At 40.4% G+C, this 18244-nt stretch overlaps 1 protein-coding gene across 5 annotated transcripts in view; it reads right to left on the minus strand.

The window, feature by feature from the left end:
• The window catches only part of SIPA1L1 (signal-induced proliferation-associated 1 like 1), a 320552-nt gene that overhangs the window by 69119 nt on the left and 233189 nt on the right, over positions 1 to 18244 (minus strand). For all 5 annotated transcript variants that reach the window (XM_012724498.1, XM_004681724.2, XM_012724496.1 and 2 more), the window contains 3 exons: positions 12533 to 12707; positions 4409 to 4512; positions 1134 to 1291 (listed from right to left, as the gene is read on the minus strand). In XM_012724498.1, coding sequence (XP_012579952.1) covers positions 1134 to 1291; positions 4409 to 4512; positions 12533 to 12707 — 437 coding nt within the window. The remainder of the gene's footprint in view (positions 1 to 1133; positions 1292 to 4408; positions 4513 to 12532; positions 12708 to 18244) is intronic.

Raw genomic sequence — 18244 nt, forward strand, 5'->3', positions numbered from 1 at the left:
GAGTCAGCAGTAGTGCAAGTAACCTTAACTTGTCTTGTTCTACTCCTATAACCGGCCTATCTTACAGCTAGAATTAGACAGTGTGGGTCTCACAACGGGTCACTTATCAGTTTGTGTCGGCCACCCTCTGTGCAGATAGCTGTATCAGTTTAAACATAAATATTGAAAATTATGGCCCTCCTTGGTGGCGCAGTGGGTTAAAGCACTGCACTAAGAACCTGAAACCACTTCCGCATGAGTTCGATCCCTGCCTGCCCCAGAGGTGACCACATGGTGTGGCAGACCTCTCCTGACCCGCCCGCTGCTCCCTTCAGCAGTGTACTTCGTTGATCTGCCTATTCTGCTCCCCACTCTGTCTCTGGTGAAGTCTTTCACCACCCCTGAATCTCTGGCCTGTACCCCAGTTCTGTATGCACAATAAATAAATCTTTAAAAAAAATATTCAAAATTAGCAAAGGGTCATCTTCCGAATTTTAGGCAGGGAAAGACAATAAAATTTCATAATGTACAAGGAGAGATCCATAGTAAGGACCTTTCACTAACACTAGACTATTCCTTTGTCTTTGGGACACTGAGCTCATATCAACCCAGCCTCACAGATTCTCATCGCTCAACATGCAGCCCAGCCCGTTCAGTACTCTTGTCAAGGCGTCTCCAGACAGATGCTCAAGTCTGACACTTGTGAGACTAGGTCAACAAGTGACACTGAAACAATCCTACCCAACACCTCCAAAAACTTAAAGTTTTTAAAGCACTCGTAAATCTTAAAGTTTAAGTAGATACTATACCAGGGTTTGAGTTTTTCAAATAATAATTCAAAGCGAACTTCTCCCCATACATAGTCTAACTACTTTTTCCTGTTCCTGCCCTGTCAGAAGCACAGTATAGTTAGCAGAGCTGCTGAGCAGACAGGAAGGGTGCAGGACACCCCTGAGGAGGAGATACAGGCGCCTCGCCAGTGTTTCTGGGAATGTCAAGGCCATCAGGTCATGTCGTCATCTGAACTCTGTCACCCATGTGCAATGGAAAGACAGAATGTAGCACAAACCTCTCACTGCCATGTCAGAAAGCAGAGCTGGAGGGGCCCTGTGTGGCCACCAGCCACACTAGCCTGGTGCTGCTGTGCAGCGTACCTGTAACAGACACCGTCCGTGCAAGGGCTGTGAGCCCGCACAATGACAAAAACGTGCTGGAAGTGGGAGCGGATGTTTTTTGGGCTGAATGGCTGTGCTCCAGGCTCTTGGAAAACGATGGTTACGATATCATTTCCAATGTGCCTCTTCCGCAGGAGCTAAAAGAAAACATAAGCAAACAACATGAATGACAATATTGTACTCTTTCCTTCCCCATTCTTTATGTACTTGAAATCATTCAGTATGTATGAGGCCAGGTCATCTATATGGTATTGACTATTTTAGCCTGTCTTATCATTCCCTCCAAGTAAGAACATGGACATGAATATTCTGAAGTTTCTATGAAATACACAATACATTCAAATAGACCTAACCTGTATCTCATACATTATGACAAGTCTCAGTACCTTCAAATCCTTAGTTTCCATAACAACAGTTTGGCTCCATTTTCATAGAATAAGATAACTTGCCATGGGGAAAAAAAATTTAGAACTAAGAACAACTGCAGTCATTACAACACAATTTATGTTCAGGTTTAATTAGTTTCATTTAAAGCAACGTGGCTAAGGTGGTTTTTTTTTTTAAAGATTTATTTATTTATGCATATTGAACTAGGGTACAGCCACAGGTGTGGGGGGCGAGAGGACTTACCAGAGACAGAATGGGGAAGGCAGGACAGGTATTTTTACTGAAATACACTACTGAGGGGAGAAGGAGAGTTCGCTATACCATGCAGGTCAGCTCCAGGGCTGGGGACTGAATTCGTGCTGCAGTGGCTGCTGATAGCTTGATAGTGCTGAGACTTAACCCCATGAGCCACTAGGAAGGACCTAAGGTGTTTCCTGATACACTTTTTGTGACTGTCACAAACTGGGAATGTAGACATTCACAGTATTCCAGAATGTTGCAGATTTTAAAAATAGGTTAAATTTCAAATTTCAATAGTTTATTTAACTACAATGAAAGCGGTGAAGTCCCCCTTGTGTGTCACATTAAGTGGTATTCTGGAAAGCTGGCTTTCAAATGCAGGCAGCACAAATCATGCCAGGTCATAGCCTTTCCAAGAGGGTTTCGTTAGAGAATTTAATTCAATAGTGTCGAAGACAAATGTAATAAAATGTATATTTCTCATATTTATTATATGGATAATAAAGAGAGAAAAATACTGAAACAGCATTTATTATGAACTACCCAACAGATATAAGGTTGCATTTGTAAAACTTACTTTTTATTCTCCAATGACACTAATATATACAAATTACACACCCATAGCATCAGTGATCTGATACTGACCACCAGTTGGGAGGAATCGCCTTTTTATTGTAGGTTAAGGTTGAGAAATGGGAGCTAGTATGTTCTAGAAATCTACTTTTAACCTTAAGAATTTTAGAGCACCCCAAATTAGCTTCTAATAAGGCAGTTTACTTCATTTCTAAACATGATACATTATGGAAATAATGGCTGATCTACAATGGCTTCTAGGCACAATTTACCATTAAAGATCATTCATTTGTACTCATTATTAAAGATTATTCACTTATTTAGGATTATGGCCATACCAAAACAAATTTTGTCTAAGTACTGTCACTCCTGCTTAGATGATATCACTGACAATGACACTGACTTTTTGATGCAATTTTGTTTTTCTTCAAAATAGGGTTTGATTTGATATTAAAGTAATCATATTAGACACATAGAAGTAAATCTATTTCATATTATATGTTATAAAAGTATTTATAAATTCCTACAAAAAGACTTTTAAGTCTTTTCTTCTCTTTTTCTAAGTATAAAATAATCTATATGGGAGAATACATTCTTTAATTAGAGAACAACAATTCTTAAAATGCAGTAGTAACAATTACTTCCTCATTTTGATTTAGAATTATAAAACTTTTGCCTTGAATGGACCCCCAAAGTAAATAATTTACATAGCTGTCCATTTAAATGGTAACATCACTTTGATCAGTAATGCAGCTTAGTTAGTTAGAAATCACTAAATGTTGCTACTCATTTTTTTACTTCCCTCCCCACAACTTATCCTTCTCAGCAGAGAGATCAGGTGCAATAAGCCTTTCTCTCTGCTGTAAAGGTCACTTGTGGAAGTTCTTAGTTTCTTGGCTACTGACCAGAATAAGAAGTTTAGCAGTATATTTTTCTTAGCATGAGATTTTTGTCTCCGAGAAATCTAAACTTGGAATTTGCATAAAACAAATTGTCAACAAACTCTAGACCAGGGACTTTATTCTTATTTCAGATTTATAGTGGACTCATTGTTTTGTTTCCTATGTTGACTTTGGTAGTCATAAAAGACAAAACCCTGTTACCTAGATTTGTGATTGAATCAAACTTTTGTGATGAAGTGTTTGATTAGATTTGTGTTTGGTTAGATTCTGTGAAAGAGGATGTGATTCATTCTGCAGCTGGCCGATGGTCTGTTAAGTGCAACAGCTGATAATAACAAAGTCTATACTTATTTTAAGGTCAGAAGTTGGAGCACTGATATTTAAGTAGCTATTGAAAGGGGAGTCCATTAGTGATCTGGTTCTTTAAATTTCAGTTTAGTACCATTTACTGTGAAATATTTTTTTAAAAACAACCACCATCACATACCCTCTTAAAGCAATACTGCCGGCTTCCATTTTGCAATCTGTCACTTCTTAATTTCTGCATTTTTAAATCATACTCACTGCACGTTAGTAATAGGCACTGTGCAAACAGGTAAACAGTTACTTCAGTAAAAAAGGAAAAGAAACTCTGCCTGGTGCACACAAATGCAATTGTGTTCCTTACTATCTTCTGATGACACATTAAGACTATGTTTAGTTTTCTGATTTGTCTGTTTGTTCTCCAAGTTAACATATAAAACCTCCTTTGAAATCTGAAATGAAGCATCGGTACTTTCCTGCTTTGTACAGTAGCCTCTTGAGATGAAACTTCGCCCACTCATATATATGTTCTCTGCAACCCTGCAGAGTCATCTAATCACCATGATTTCAACTTGTTCTCTTCAGATTTCATGAAAACCTCCATCCCCGTGGGTGAAAAGCAAGTGATTAATTCACAAAGCCATCCAGCTGGCTGTTAACCTAGAATTTATGTCTCTTCATTTGTTCTCAGCTCATTTGCTATTCCTTACTTCCACAAAGTACAGAGCTTCCTGCTGCTGTGACAGGTGCAACATTAAACTCTGGTTTAAGATTTTATAAACTTGCCACTTAGGCTTCTGGGGGAAGTGAGACAAGGGGAAAGAAACACAGAACGCTGGGACATCTCACCTGCTGCTTGTTGTTGGGTGTGTAGGGCAGCATGGTGGAGACGTGGAACATGATTTCATAGTCCTTGTACGTCGTGTACAGAGAATGAGTTCCAGTGGAGTCAGCTATAGCAAGACAAAAGGGGACAGGTACATGTTTATATGCAGTGAGATTAAGAAGAGGGAAAAAGTTTTGTGACAAAATATGGTGACTGATGTTAACTGGACGATGTGTGGCAATCCTCTGAAATACATACAACAAATACCGAATCATTATGTTATGTACCTGAAATGTGCATGTGAATTTTACCTCAGGAATAGTTAAGAGAAACCCTTAAAAGGATATACATTTTTGAAAATCAACAAACAACTATAAACCAGAGACATACTATGGGGACAGACAAGGGAATAAGATCAAATCTGGGGCAGGAAGAGCACATGTCCAGGACTATGGTGATGGCACACCAGTGAGCTGGTGTGGGAAGTCCACGGGATTACAACTGAGATGAAAAAAATGTACAAAATGAAGAATGATGTTTTATACACATACACACACAAAATTAAAAAAAAATATTTTAAAGGTGATGACTTCACATCTGATCTTCTTTGGCAGTATCATGAAGTCCAGGGGACCCCTTCTCAGCATATTATTTGCAAGTCACAAAAAATATGAGCTTTCAACAGAAATCAGTTATTTGGAAAAATAAGTTACCAACATTTTAAAATGATATGACTTAAGATTTTTATAGCAGAATCCAGCAGTTCTAATAAGTCCTATAATTTTGAAGCCATGATGAAGACAATCAATATGATAAAAAGAAGGTTGTGCTTTCCAATAAAATCACAGGTAGGGTTTATAGGACTATGGTTTCTTGCCTAAATTCACTCTATAAGGAAATGCTAAAATTAAACAAGGAGGTCAGTGAAAACAAATGTGAGCTATTGCCTATCCAAGTTTAGGCATTCCGCCTACAGACATCAAGTTAAGTACCTCTTTCCCAATACTTTGATTTCAGCAAGACCCCTGTTCATAACAAGCAAATGGACATTTCTCAAGATTGTAACACTGAACAGCAATAGCATTACAGCAATGGCCAACAACTGTCTTTTAATGTTAAGTGTGCCCGGCTGTCACCTTAAGGAAAAGAACTACCTCTATCTCTTTATTAAATAACCAATGTGCCCATAAGTGCCTAGAAACCAGAAAGGGAATTATTAAATATTTAATTGAAAAGGGATATATTTTGACTGGAGTTACAGGCTACGAAGAGAACAAAAGAACATGCCTCCCAGGTGGACTCCAGCCTCTGTCAACCACAGCACGGAGGGTAAAGCACTCCCTGCACCACAGGGAAGGATGGTGCTGCAAGACAGCCTCCTGCACGTGCCATGGGCGCTACTTCTCAAGCCTCAGCATGCATAGCACCAGCTGGGAGCTAGTTTAAAAGGCAGATTCTCATGCCTTCCCCCAAATATTGTTCATTGGATGTGGGGCTGGGCAGAGGAATCTATTTTTACAAATTCTCCCAAATAACTTTGACACAGTCACTCCACTGCCTCCAGGCACTGCTCCAAGAATAGACCACAGTGGTGACTTGCAGGGAGACGTGTAAGGATGTTCTAGAGGCCTGAGTGTCAACCTTGAGCTTTATGGAGGTTCTTAATTTTGCAGCTGACATAAAAGGCAAAGGGCTAAGACCCAGAAAAACACAAAACCAGTAATAACTATTTTTCAAAAATTCCAAAACATAAAATTTCCCAAGAAAAATACCTTCTAAATGTTAATGGGTATACCCCAAAGATGTACAAATTACTACAATCAAGTACTGAAATATTTCAGAAAGGTCTTGAGTATGAAGAACTCATCTTTTGTTAAGGACCTTGGCTATAAATATCTCTAGAACTGATGAGTACATTTTAAAACTTTAAAGTGAATGTGTCAGCTTTGACGTGTACTTACAAGTCAATTTTAAGCAAAATTAATGAACTAGAAAAAAGACTGTCATCCAGTATTCATTTAGTACATTTTGCTTTATATGTCTAATTTTAAAAAGATTATTGCCAGAAAGGAAAATTGACGTGGAAGACAACCCAGAAGATAATTTTTTTTCAACTTCTAGATCATTCTCTTGGTCCTTTACATGTCTCATTGTATAAAATATATGCTGCTTAACCAGCTCCTTACCTACCCCCTGGGGGTAGGTAAATCTGGGGGCCTTTGAAATCCCAGAGTTTTGCTGGTAATTTTAAATGGTTTAGAAACAATTTCAAAATTCAGAGAGGAAACTAGGCCAAATCAATGAAATTTTCCTTCCTACAAAGAAAAGAACTCCAAATTTCTGAAATTACTACATATATAATTGAGTTGCCAAGCTTACCAGAAAGAAAAGAACGGGAGCTGCATGCTTCCTACATTCTAAGTCATAAAGCACCCAATGTTGTTGTTATATTGTTAGTGACCCTGAAACCCTGAAAGATTTAGTAGAATGATAATTGGGAAAATGACAAAAAATCTTTTTTTCTATGGTTGAAGAAAATCCATATTGAACATTTTCTAAAGGGAAAATATGCTTGAAGAAGAGTAGTGAAAGAAGATAATGTTACTTCATATCTGTATGTGGCTTTAAAAGTTAAAAGGTAAACTCAGGCATCTATGGGGCAGCTGATGACCACGTGATTTGCCTCCAAAGCAGACTGCCAATGAGTGGCACGTGTCCAAGGTAAGGTCAGCGCTCTACCAAAATTACATAAGTAAAACTTCCAATATTCAAAGCAGATGATAAGAAGACATTCAATAATTGAGGAATGATAAGAATATTCCACTCAGCATCTCTGAAAAGGTATAGATAAGACAGAGCTTCGTGTCTTAGCCATTTCCATTTGAGGAGGGTATGAACAAGTTACTAAGTTTGTGGAAGCATTTCAGATATCGTCCATGTCATCATCTTCTGTGTCTTTTGTTTCAGTTCTTGTGCTTTGGTAGTCTAAAACTTACATAATAAAGGTACAACTATGAATCGGAATGAAGAAAAAGTAATTAGACTTACGTGACCATTCCCTGCTCACTGAGAGATATGCGTGAGTTAAGAAAAGTGAGATGAAGGAAAATAAGCCTATGCAATTTGACATTTGGAAATCTCCTAGTTTTAAATATTTATGAACACAAGGAGAAAATTAATTTCATTAACTAAATGCATGGAGACTAACAAAGTCAGTAGAAAGGAAAAAGCTCCAGCTCAGCTTACTAATGTCCTTACCACCACAGAATACATGAAAGGCAAGATAAAACTCAGATTGGCTGTGGGTCTAAAGACCAGGCTAGCTGGCAGCTACTGGAGACCGTCCATGTAAGACGCCCGGCTCGGTCACCTACACAGCCTTGCTGCAGAGTCTGGGGATACAGAAGCCACCGCTTGGATGCACAGGCAGGCACCAGTACTGCACATGCGAGAGGAGGCACAACTTGTCTGCGCGGCACTTCCCTCACTAACGAAGCCTATGGGGGAGTCAAGAACTCTGCCTGCTTCTTGCACCAATCATATTTACAGTCAAACTGTTTGAGTGCCTTTAGCCATGGTCAGGAGATGTGTTACTGTACTGTGGTGAGGATAGGAGCAAGAAGAGGTGTGGCATGACTCTGCTGTGACAGGTAAGTCCATGCTTGTCAGTTCCAGGGGTGCCTGAGCACACGCATGTTTGTGCCTGGAATGAAACTTGGTAACACACTGTTAGACAAGGATGGAGAGGTGTGTAGCTGGTACTTAGAAACCAGTTACTGCTATTTTCTACCTACTGCTCACTTTGCCAGATACCTGCCGTCTCCTGGGTTTCTGACTTGGAAGGCAGAGGTCTGAATTTGAATGCTCACAGCATCGTTTGTAAAGTGATCACAAGCACATTACTCACTTCCCTGCTCTTGATATTCCCACTGTTCAGGAGTCTGAACAGTGAGCATGAATACAGGAAACCTAAGAGAGACCCACTTATGTGTGAATTAGCAAACTAAAAGACTCGGCATACTGACTCTCACTGGATGTGCTGCTGTGCTGTCTATCCTGCAGGACTGTGAAAAGGAGGCCTCCAGAGACCATGGGGGATGTGGCCTGGGACTGGAAAAGAGCATCTGGGTCTCACCACGAATACACTTTCTAACCTGCCCTTTTTCCCACTATTTGTTTCCTAGTAAACCCATTTTGCTGGTGGAATTAAATGATTGTTTTGTTTGAAGTCAAAAGGATTAAGTGAAATAATACATATGAAACCACTAGCTCACAGAAGAAGCTCAGATATACTGACTAAAATTTGGAATTTTATGCAGCTGAGGTATAAAGTGTCATTGCCATTAATAGGGCGGTTTCCATATTTTAATTTCTTTGCCAACTTAAGTTAAGGGCACCCTGTGGGAAAACCTTAGACTTTAACAGTTCAAAAGTGAAGGAGTACGAAAACAAGTTCAACATTCTAGAAGAGCTGGACAAATTCCTACAACTTAACAACCATCCAAAGCTAGACAAAGAAGAAATAGAACACTTAAACACACCAATCAAAAGTGTAGGTTAAAAAAGAATCTTTTCCTTCATTCATCACTCTCTTACCACTCCAAACAGCTGTTTGCAAGTGTAAAGCATTTAAACAATGCTCATTTTATTATTCCTTTCCTTATCAATGTTTAAATAGTTCAAGCAAAGAAGGATTTATTTTCTTTATGAGAAATCTTACATCTCCTCTAAAACCCTAGTCTCAATGGTCTTTACAATACTGCTGAACAACAAAACTTTGCTAATATCACAGCAAATTAATGAAGGAGGACTCTGAAGGAATATGCCTTACAACCGGCTGCCAGTCTCCCATGTGCTGACTCAACAAGTGAGCTTCAGGGAGGAAGTAACTTCCCAGATAATAACCAACATGTACAGCTTAACATGAAGGTGGTCTCCAGCTTTCAAAAAAATCGCTTGATGGGAAGGTTATTTTTGTAAAATTTATAGTAGTGTGAGGGAATGGTAATTATCTGATGTTATATCATTCAAATGAGAAAAAAATAAACGAAGAAAAAAAATCCACAATTGAAAATTTCACTATATAGAACTACTCCAACTCCAGACACTTTGTAGTTTGTTTGCTAGAAGTCCTATTTCTGTGATAGGAAAAGGGACTTTGTATGGAAAATGAAGAAATGGATGAGTAGTTCCATCAATCCTTCCTACCCTGAGTCTTTCCTCCATAGTACTAAACCCTGAATATATAATTATAATACATGGAAAGTAGAGCTGTCTCAAGAGATGGCTCAGGCTATTTTTTTAGACCAAGGTTCTGACAAGGTAAAACATGGCCAGAAGGAAGCCAAACCGTCCTGCAGCTGCAGAAGCCTGAGGTGGAGGATATTTTCCGGGCTAAGTACCAAGAGGAGGAAACTACACAATAAGAGGGGTCCTGAAACCTGTAGAGTTTCTCATGGGTCTCTGGCTGAATTTTAAACTATGGAGACTAGAAAAAGATTCTAAAAGTCAGGCAAAGAGAAACTATTAGAAAAAGAGAATTTTCAGCCAAACAATCGCACAGCTCGCACAGGACTGGAAAACACGTGAGTTCCTACTAGTCATGGAGCAGATACCATATCCTGAAGCAGGGAGGGATTCAGGCCCAAGAGAGTGGGGGCTGCATTAGCTGAAGAACAAAGGCTGCACAGGGTGCTGTATTAAGAACAAGATTTATAAATTCAAGTTCTTTTTGCATGCAACATAAGTGCCCACCAAAACAAAGTAATACTCTTTTGATGACAAAATATACTCAACAATGAAATAGTCACAATGTCCAGCACCCAAAGTATCCCATACATGTAATTCTAAATTAGTAGAAATTCTATTAGAAGGAAACTCCAAATGAAAGGGTAATGGGATTAGTACATAAAGCTTTTAAAACAGCTATTATAAGTATGTTAAATGATTTCAGAACATGAACATGATATGAAAACTGCAAGAAAATCAGTCACTTCTACCCTGAAAATTAAAATAACTGAAATCAAAATATTATTAGATGACACAAGTAGAATATAGATGCAATGGAAGAAAAACACAATGAAATTTGAAAACATACTACTATGCTTTATGAAAGTGGACTCATAGAAAAAGAAAAGTTAAAAACAGTCTCAAAGGGCAAAATGCTCTTGAGTGACCCAACATGTGAAACTGGAGCTTAAGAGAACCAGTGGGAGGGACAGAAAAAGTTACTGACAAGTAATATTTAAATTTGATAAAAACTACATAGTTACAGATCCCATCACATCTAGAAGGAATGATTGTTCTGGGACACTTGCTCTGGAGAGGATTTCTTTTAAAGATTATAGTGAAACAAAGAGTTCTTTGACATAAGATAAAGTCAGAAAACATGGAGTGATGATCTCACAGCACACTGAACCTCTCATCTCCTGGCCTTTCAGAGACAGAAGAGGCTACCAGGGCCTCAAAGACTGCTTGTTCCCTTTTGTCAGTGGTCTGTTACTGCTTAAAATTCATTTAAATCATGAGGCTAATAGTCTTGACTGTTGACCCTATTACTTTTGAAGTAAGAGAAATAAACATGCACTGTCTTTGGCAGTGCTTTAGGATGGAAATACTTCCATACTTTTTGTTTACTTTAGGAAAACTGAAATGGTGCACGCTCCTTCTCAGGACCTGTGTGTTGAAAGGTTACAAGAGCCTTCAAAGAGAGTAGGCTGTTGGAAAGGACCCCTCCCTACTGAAGGTATCACATGCTTGTAAACCCCTCAACAACAAGCTCAGCTTCCTCTCACCCTCAGAGTCAGCGGGATGTTGGAGCCCGGCCTGACTGGGTGCCACACTGCAGATGCTCAGCGCTGCAGTGACACTTCTCACAGGGCCTTCGTCATCAAGAGGAGGCTGGGACATGCAAATACACTGACAAGACACCAACTCCATTTCTGGACACTAATTTATAAAATCACGTGCTTAGTACATTCTTATCCCAGGCCCTTTCAACAGTACTTTGCTCATGAAAATTTATACAGCCCAACAAAATTGGGACACTGCTGAAGAACTAAATAGGGTAAATATCAGAATATTGGGTAAAAGAGTTTAAGGGCATACTGAGGTTTAACCTTTCATGCAGTGGCATGCAAAGTATAGAACATCAGAATCATATTTAAGTCTAGGCTATTTATGGGTTTTAATAGTCTCTCTTCCATGTCGTTTCCAAGTTGGCAACAGCAAAACCATGGCAACAGGAAATTCTTCCCTGCAGTGGAGTTTATGAATGCTTTTCTGTTTTCCTGACTCAACTCCTTATTTAATTTCCTGTACAGAAAATCAGAGCGATTGCTGTAGACTGCAATATAGAAGTGCTAATCCAAAGACCCTCTCAAAGACGACCAGGTCGTAGGTATCTATGGATGAATCTTTGTGATACAATCTGAAATTGCCTCCCCGAGATACATGCAAGAGTTGATGCAGGCCCACCAGAGTAGACAACTGAGGACACAACTGTCTTTTAGTGATTTGGGGAGGGAAGCACGAGGCTCTAGGTTCATGAGCCACAGTGCCAGGGCACTTCATTGCTGCTCTTTCAATCAGCACGTTTATTAGACAGACTAACACCACAGCTAAGGTCTGCTTTGTTAGAGAGTAGACTGTGAACAACAATAACAGAAAGTTTAAAGACCTCCTAAATTAAAAGAATACACAAATGAGTAAGAATGCTACATAAAGGCTCATCATAGAAATATGCATGAGATATGCATGAGAATTATGAAGTGAATTAATGAAAATGCAAGATTCTAGGGTTTAAAACCAGATGGCTACCAATTTCTAGAGCTTTTTAGCACTGTAATATTAGGTTAAATATAGTGAAATTTTTGCAGCACGATTTAGGAGCAATTCTCTATGCTCTGCATTCATTCTCTACAGCACACCGCTACTAACACATTTTTTCCCCCAACAGTTTAATCCTAACTATTTTGATTATGATCTTCAATTATTTTGGGGGCACATCCTCCTCCTCTGGCTTCCTCTCCTCCATCACCAGCAGTTTTCTGCAACAAACGGCAATGCTGTTTTATGGGCAATTTAGCAGATGAACATCAATGCAGCAGGAGGAAAGTACGCCTCTAGGAGGGTTAAGTATTTCTTACTTTTGGTGTCAAGCTGTGCACGATACTTCTCGAACCCTTTGAGCCGAACACGTTCTCCCAACAGCTGAAGGAATTCCTCAAAGGCAGGGCCGGCTGATTCATTGTTGTACATCTCTTCTTCTGTGCTCTGTCCAGCTTTGCAGTACATGATACCCACTTTCTGCTGATAGTTCAGCTGCAAAGACAGACAATATGATGCACATAATACAAGCAAATCCACTGTGCATGACCTATTAAGCCTTACAGGGAACATGCCCCTCAAATAGGCAGCACCTGTGTCTTCCTTGAAATCCTTTCAATTCTTCCGTTGCTAGGGCAAGAAAAAAGCAATAGAACAAGAATTTATGGATTAAGAGAAAAGGTTAGAAAAATAATTAAAGTTTCCTACATGCCAAGAATATGCATCGTTAGGACACAGGCTGATACTTCAGAGAATTCCTGATAAAAGATTAAAAAGTGCAAAACAAGCCTATAAAAAACAGCCTGATGACACCCCTTCCTTTTGAAAAGGGAAGCCTTTATGAATTTAAAAGAAGAGGTCTACTTGACAAAAGCCATTTTAAAATAAATCTCTTGGCACCAAAGAGCCTATTCACATCCTTGTAAAGTTGGAAAAGACTGATCTCTCCATCCAATTTTTTCCAGCATATTAAATTATATATCTTGATTATTCCATCAACATTATCAAAATGTACTTTTCAAACATTTTCCTAAAAGAGGAGGACCCAGATAGAAACTTTAAGAGGGGCTTCACAGAGGCAAACCAGCGAGTGGCAATATCCTTTTAGATACAGTTAAAATGAAGTATTCAAGACATTTAAATTTGTTATAGCATTAACTGAAAACAGTTATTCACACTGAAAAGCCATTAGTTATTCTGCAAACATATTCAGGTGATAACAGTCATAAGAACTTAGTTTTTAATATAAAAAATTAGACTTTCTAATTTTTTATATTAAAAAATCAGGGCAATGCAGGGGATCCAGACCTACTTCAAGATTACCTTTGGGACTGCACTTCTGTAAATATTTACTTATTAAAAGGGGGAAGGGAAGGGAAGGGGCAAAATTTTGCCTCGTGTGTGTGAGCACCAATTACAATTGCTACAGTTCAGCATACAGTCACTTACTCTCCCTACAGTCTCAAAACAAGTATACACAGATAAATGGAGAGAAAGTCAGAGAATGGAAGAGAAAGTAGCCAGAAGGGAGAGACGCTGGACAGATTCTCAGTCCCGCCACTCGGTTCTGCCTCATGGTGACCAGGACTCAGCAGGTCTGGTCTGCCACCACTCCTTTGTTGCAATTTCGAACTTGAAAGGTAAAAACCAAATTTGACACAGGTGGTTGATGTTAACACTTTTAATTTATTCCTCTCTGTATAACTATTCCTACTTTTCCCTGTGGAGATATTAATCTGTTTGATTGTGAGGTGCTGCCCCAGATCCCATTATAGGATGATTATAGGCTGCATGCATTTTATCACCCTTCTTCAATCTGGAAATTTGAATCTCATTAAATCTGGATTCTGACACAGACCCAGGCCCTGCTGTTGCAGAGGGACTGGGAGCCTGACCTACTCTTTTCAACTTTCCAAACCAAGTGATTCAGAATAGATAACACAGAAAGTGCCCCCAGGAACTCTTGCTGGTTTCTCTCTCAGCCCCTCCACAGTACATGGCCTGCTCAGTCAGGAAGCTCAACAGACTTTCCCGACCTTTGGACGGGAGAACATCGCAGCACTCCAGTAACCACACAGACTTGAACGGGCCTCCCTCTGCCCACCCCATGGAGCGAAAGGCTGGTACAGTTGGACATGCTGCTATTAGAGTAGATTTTAAACAGCACATAATACTACTGCTACTTCATTTCTATTATTAACAGAAGCACATTTAGGACTTACTTTGTTTTTTTATGCCACCATAGGAAAAACAAATCAAAAGTGGGTTGCACTGACATTTCACCCCTTTTGCTGCAGGTCTGCCTCAAATGTCTGAATGTGGTTAATGCCTAGAGGAGAACCCTCCACCCTGTAGAGATTTCATCTTGGCTTTGGAATTGAGCTGAGTATCCCTATTAAGTCTTAACAAGTGAAAACATGGCAGTAGACACTATGTCTATGATACAAGAAGCCCTGAATACAGTCAGGTCCTTTTTCTCTCCCCGCAGGGAGAGCTAGCAGAGAGATGAGCAATCTTGAGGAAAGGAGGAGCTTCGAGTGGCTGGTTGGCTCTGTGCCTCCTCATCAGCTTTCCCATGCAATGGTGTAAAAAAGAGTTGCCCTGTTCAACAGGAAGCATCAGTGACACTAGATTTGTGATAGCTTTTTAAAACTTCTTAGATAAAGGTCTGAGGTTTCATAGCACAGCATTCAAAAGGATTCATTTATACACACACACACACACACACACACATTCATGTGTGTGTGTGTGTGTGTGTTGTGTGTTCTCTATGAGAAAGAAACTTCTCCCAAACCACCACGGGAGATGTAGAATCCAAAGACAATCAGGTAATATAGTGTCTGCTTTGGGCTGCCTTCTCAGACTCTAGGGAATCCCATCTGCAGACAGAACACACTGGCTTCTCTTGGTTGTGAAAGGAATTCCCTTTGATAAGAGGATTGGGAAACTTGTTAGAATGTCAGATTTCCTCTGACTTGAGATCCTGCCAAATGTCGCTGCTCTAAGGTGACACTATATATGACTGTATGCTTAGTTCCCACTGCTATTACATGTAGGTAATTGCACTTTCTGTGCTGAGTGCCGAGAAGCCATAGCTAGCAGCCATGTATGCTGCCAGATGTGGAAAGACGCCGAGGAGTTATGTAAATGGAATAATGAACATTTCACAAGAATGAGCAAATGTAAATAGAGCTAGATGTATGGTTTGCAGGCTTTGAATTACTATGAGCATTTTCTTTTAGACATATAAAAATATCTGTATGATTTTATGCATATAATATACGATGCCCAAGAGTGGTGGTGACACGGACTGACACGAAGTCATGTCGGGTGCTGGGTGGCGTGACCCAGGATTTTGGAGCATGATGTCATGACATGCTGTGTAGTTCCATGTTTGTAGAACCCTATTTATACCACACGCTGCCGGGAGGCACTGAACTCTCAGCCCAGGTCTGAAGTAGAACTAGCGGTGGATGGACAGTCCCACCAGACAAAGGTCGTATTTGAAAGGAAAGTCTTGACTTGCCACAGAACAAAGCTGTTTTCAACACCCACCAAATGGGATGTGTGCTGGGAACCACAGCCCATAAAACTGCTCTTCCTCTCATAAAGCAGGCACTGGAATGCAGACACATACATGCCTGCATTCAGGGAAGATGGGTGATAAAGTCAGCGTCCACTAGGCAGAAACAGTTTTGAACAGCTAAGCTTCCAGAAGCCTCGAGACACTCTGTGTCTTCACCGCTTTGTCCTTGGCGTCCAGACTCTCGGGTAGCACTGATCACGCACGCACCCTGCTTTCAGAACATTTCAACTGTCTGATTTAACCTCAATGTTTTAAACAGTTACTATGAGGTATTTTATTGCATAGTAGTTCTCAAAGTGTGGATCAAGGGCCCTGAAAGGGTTTTTGAGATGTTTCCTGGGACAAAGTTTTTTGTAAATAGTTTGACATTTGTAGCTCTGGCTTATAAACTGTTAAGTTGTACCAGAGCAATGCAGAAGGAGAACTTGGCAGCCTCAGGAAGGCACAACAAAGCCATTCTGAGACATCATCCAGTACCATGCAAAGATGAGATTCTCCAGGCTGCCCGGTAGGAGCAGAAACAATTTCCAACCACCTCAGAAGGCTCAGTAGCTTCCTCAAGTGAATCACACACTTTGCAGCCCTCCACTGTGAATGCTGGCAGCCTCCCCTCCCTGTCACCTCTCAGTTTCAACTCAGGGAGAACCCCTGGGCTTCGCTTCAAGCTCCCCCCACCCCAAACCCCGAAACAATGTAGGCAGAAAGCTGGTGGGTCTGAGAGTTCACTTGTTCCAGGCCATCACCGACCTTCACTGCCTGACGTCCAATGTCATAAAAACCACTGTTCTTTTGTTCTGCTCGATTTTTAATCGCTGTTTTAGAGGGAAAGGTAAACCTGGATTCTTTTCATTTTTACTCTTATGCCAGAAGCAGAAATGTGCCTTAGTTTTTTTTTTTTTTTTTTTTTTTTTAAGATTTATTTATTTGTGCATACAGAACTGGGGTACAGGCCAGAGGCTCAGGGGTGGTGAGAGGCTTCGCCAGAGACAGAGTGGGGAGCAGAACAGGCAGATCAACGAAGTACACTGCTGAGGGGAGCAGCGGGCGGGTCAGGAGAGGTCTGCCACGCCATGTGGTCACCTCCGGGGCCAGCGGGAATCGAACTCATGCGGAAGTGGCTTTAGCTTTTCAGTGCTGCGCTTTAACCCGCTGCGCCACCAGGGAGGGCCGTGCCTTAGTTTTTAAATCAGCTTTACTTCTGATTCTTTCCTCTGTCATTTCCATTTTGCCACTGAGCCCATCTATTTTTTTTTATTATTTTTATTTTGGCCACTGTACTTTTGATTCCAATATTTACCCATGTCTTTTATGGAGATTTTTTATTTTTTGCTATTATTTTCTATTTTTCATTCCTTAGAGACTGAAGCATTGTCTGTGAAGGCTGCTTTAAGATCACTGCTCATAATTCCAACATGACTCATCACAGTGTTGGCTTGTGCTGTCTCTTTTCCTTCAAGTTCAGATTTTTCTTGTTGGAAGAAATGTGATTTTCAGCTGAGCCGTGGTATCTGGGACATGACATTTTGAGGCTCTGGCCCTTGCTTGAGTCGTGTGTTTTGGCAAGCCTCCTCTATTATCACTCTGACAGGCTTGGGACACTGCCTCCATGCTGCACAGGGAGGCTTGCAGTTAGACTCCCCTGCCCTGGACCTAAGGGAGAAGGACATGTACTTGCTGCTGAGAAGGGGGTGCCCAACCCCTGCTAGCTCTGTGAGTCTGCCATCCTGGCTGGGAGGGCCCAGGAGCGCTTTGCTGCTCTCCATTTGACTTTCACTGATGCGGTGCAGTGGGCCCCCTCAAAAGATGTATGGAAAGGGTGATTCTTCCTTCAGCCTCTCCTGATTGCTCCCCAGTGCAGACCAGAATAGGTACCTCATTACCACCCCACGGGGGTAAGCACCGGCTTCCCATTTGGTCTTCTCCAAAAACATTTCCACAGGGCTGGAGAAGAGGAGGGTTGTGAGATTGTTGGGTTATTATTGGGATACTGCTTAAAAGTTTTGTCTTTTTTAAGACTGACCCTTTTTGGATCCTCTGGCCAAAGAACAGACTTTTAGGGAGGTCTTTGTTGTTTACACTTATTGGGATTTCCAGGCTGGTGAAATCTTCAGCTCCATAACTGAGATATCAGAGAAAAAATAAAACCCAGGGAACTCACTGCTGTGTAGTTTGTCAAGTCTCAAGATCCCCAACCAATCTGCTTCCTACTTTTCAACTTTCATTTTGTTTACTTTCTGTACAATAATCAAACATTTTAGCTATACTTAGAGGGATGAATTGAAAAAAAATAGTACATCTACTCTATGTTTCCAGAAAGAGAAGTCCAACCTTCTTTCTTTCTTTTTTTAAATATTTATTTATTTATTCATACAGAACTGGGGTATAGGCCAGAGATGTGGAGGGTGAGAGGATTCACCAGGGACAGAGTGGGGAGCAGAACAGGCAG

The sequence above is a fragment of the Condylura cristata genome, unplaced genomic scaffold (assembly GCF_000260355.1).
Source record: "Condylura cristata isolate star-nosed mole 26May11 unplaced genomic scaffold, ConCri1.0 scaffold00013, whole genome shotgun sequence".
Classification (NCBI taxonomy): domain Eukaryota; kingdom Metazoa; phylum Chordata; class Mammalia; order Eulipotyphla; family Talpidae; genus Condylura; species Condylura cristata.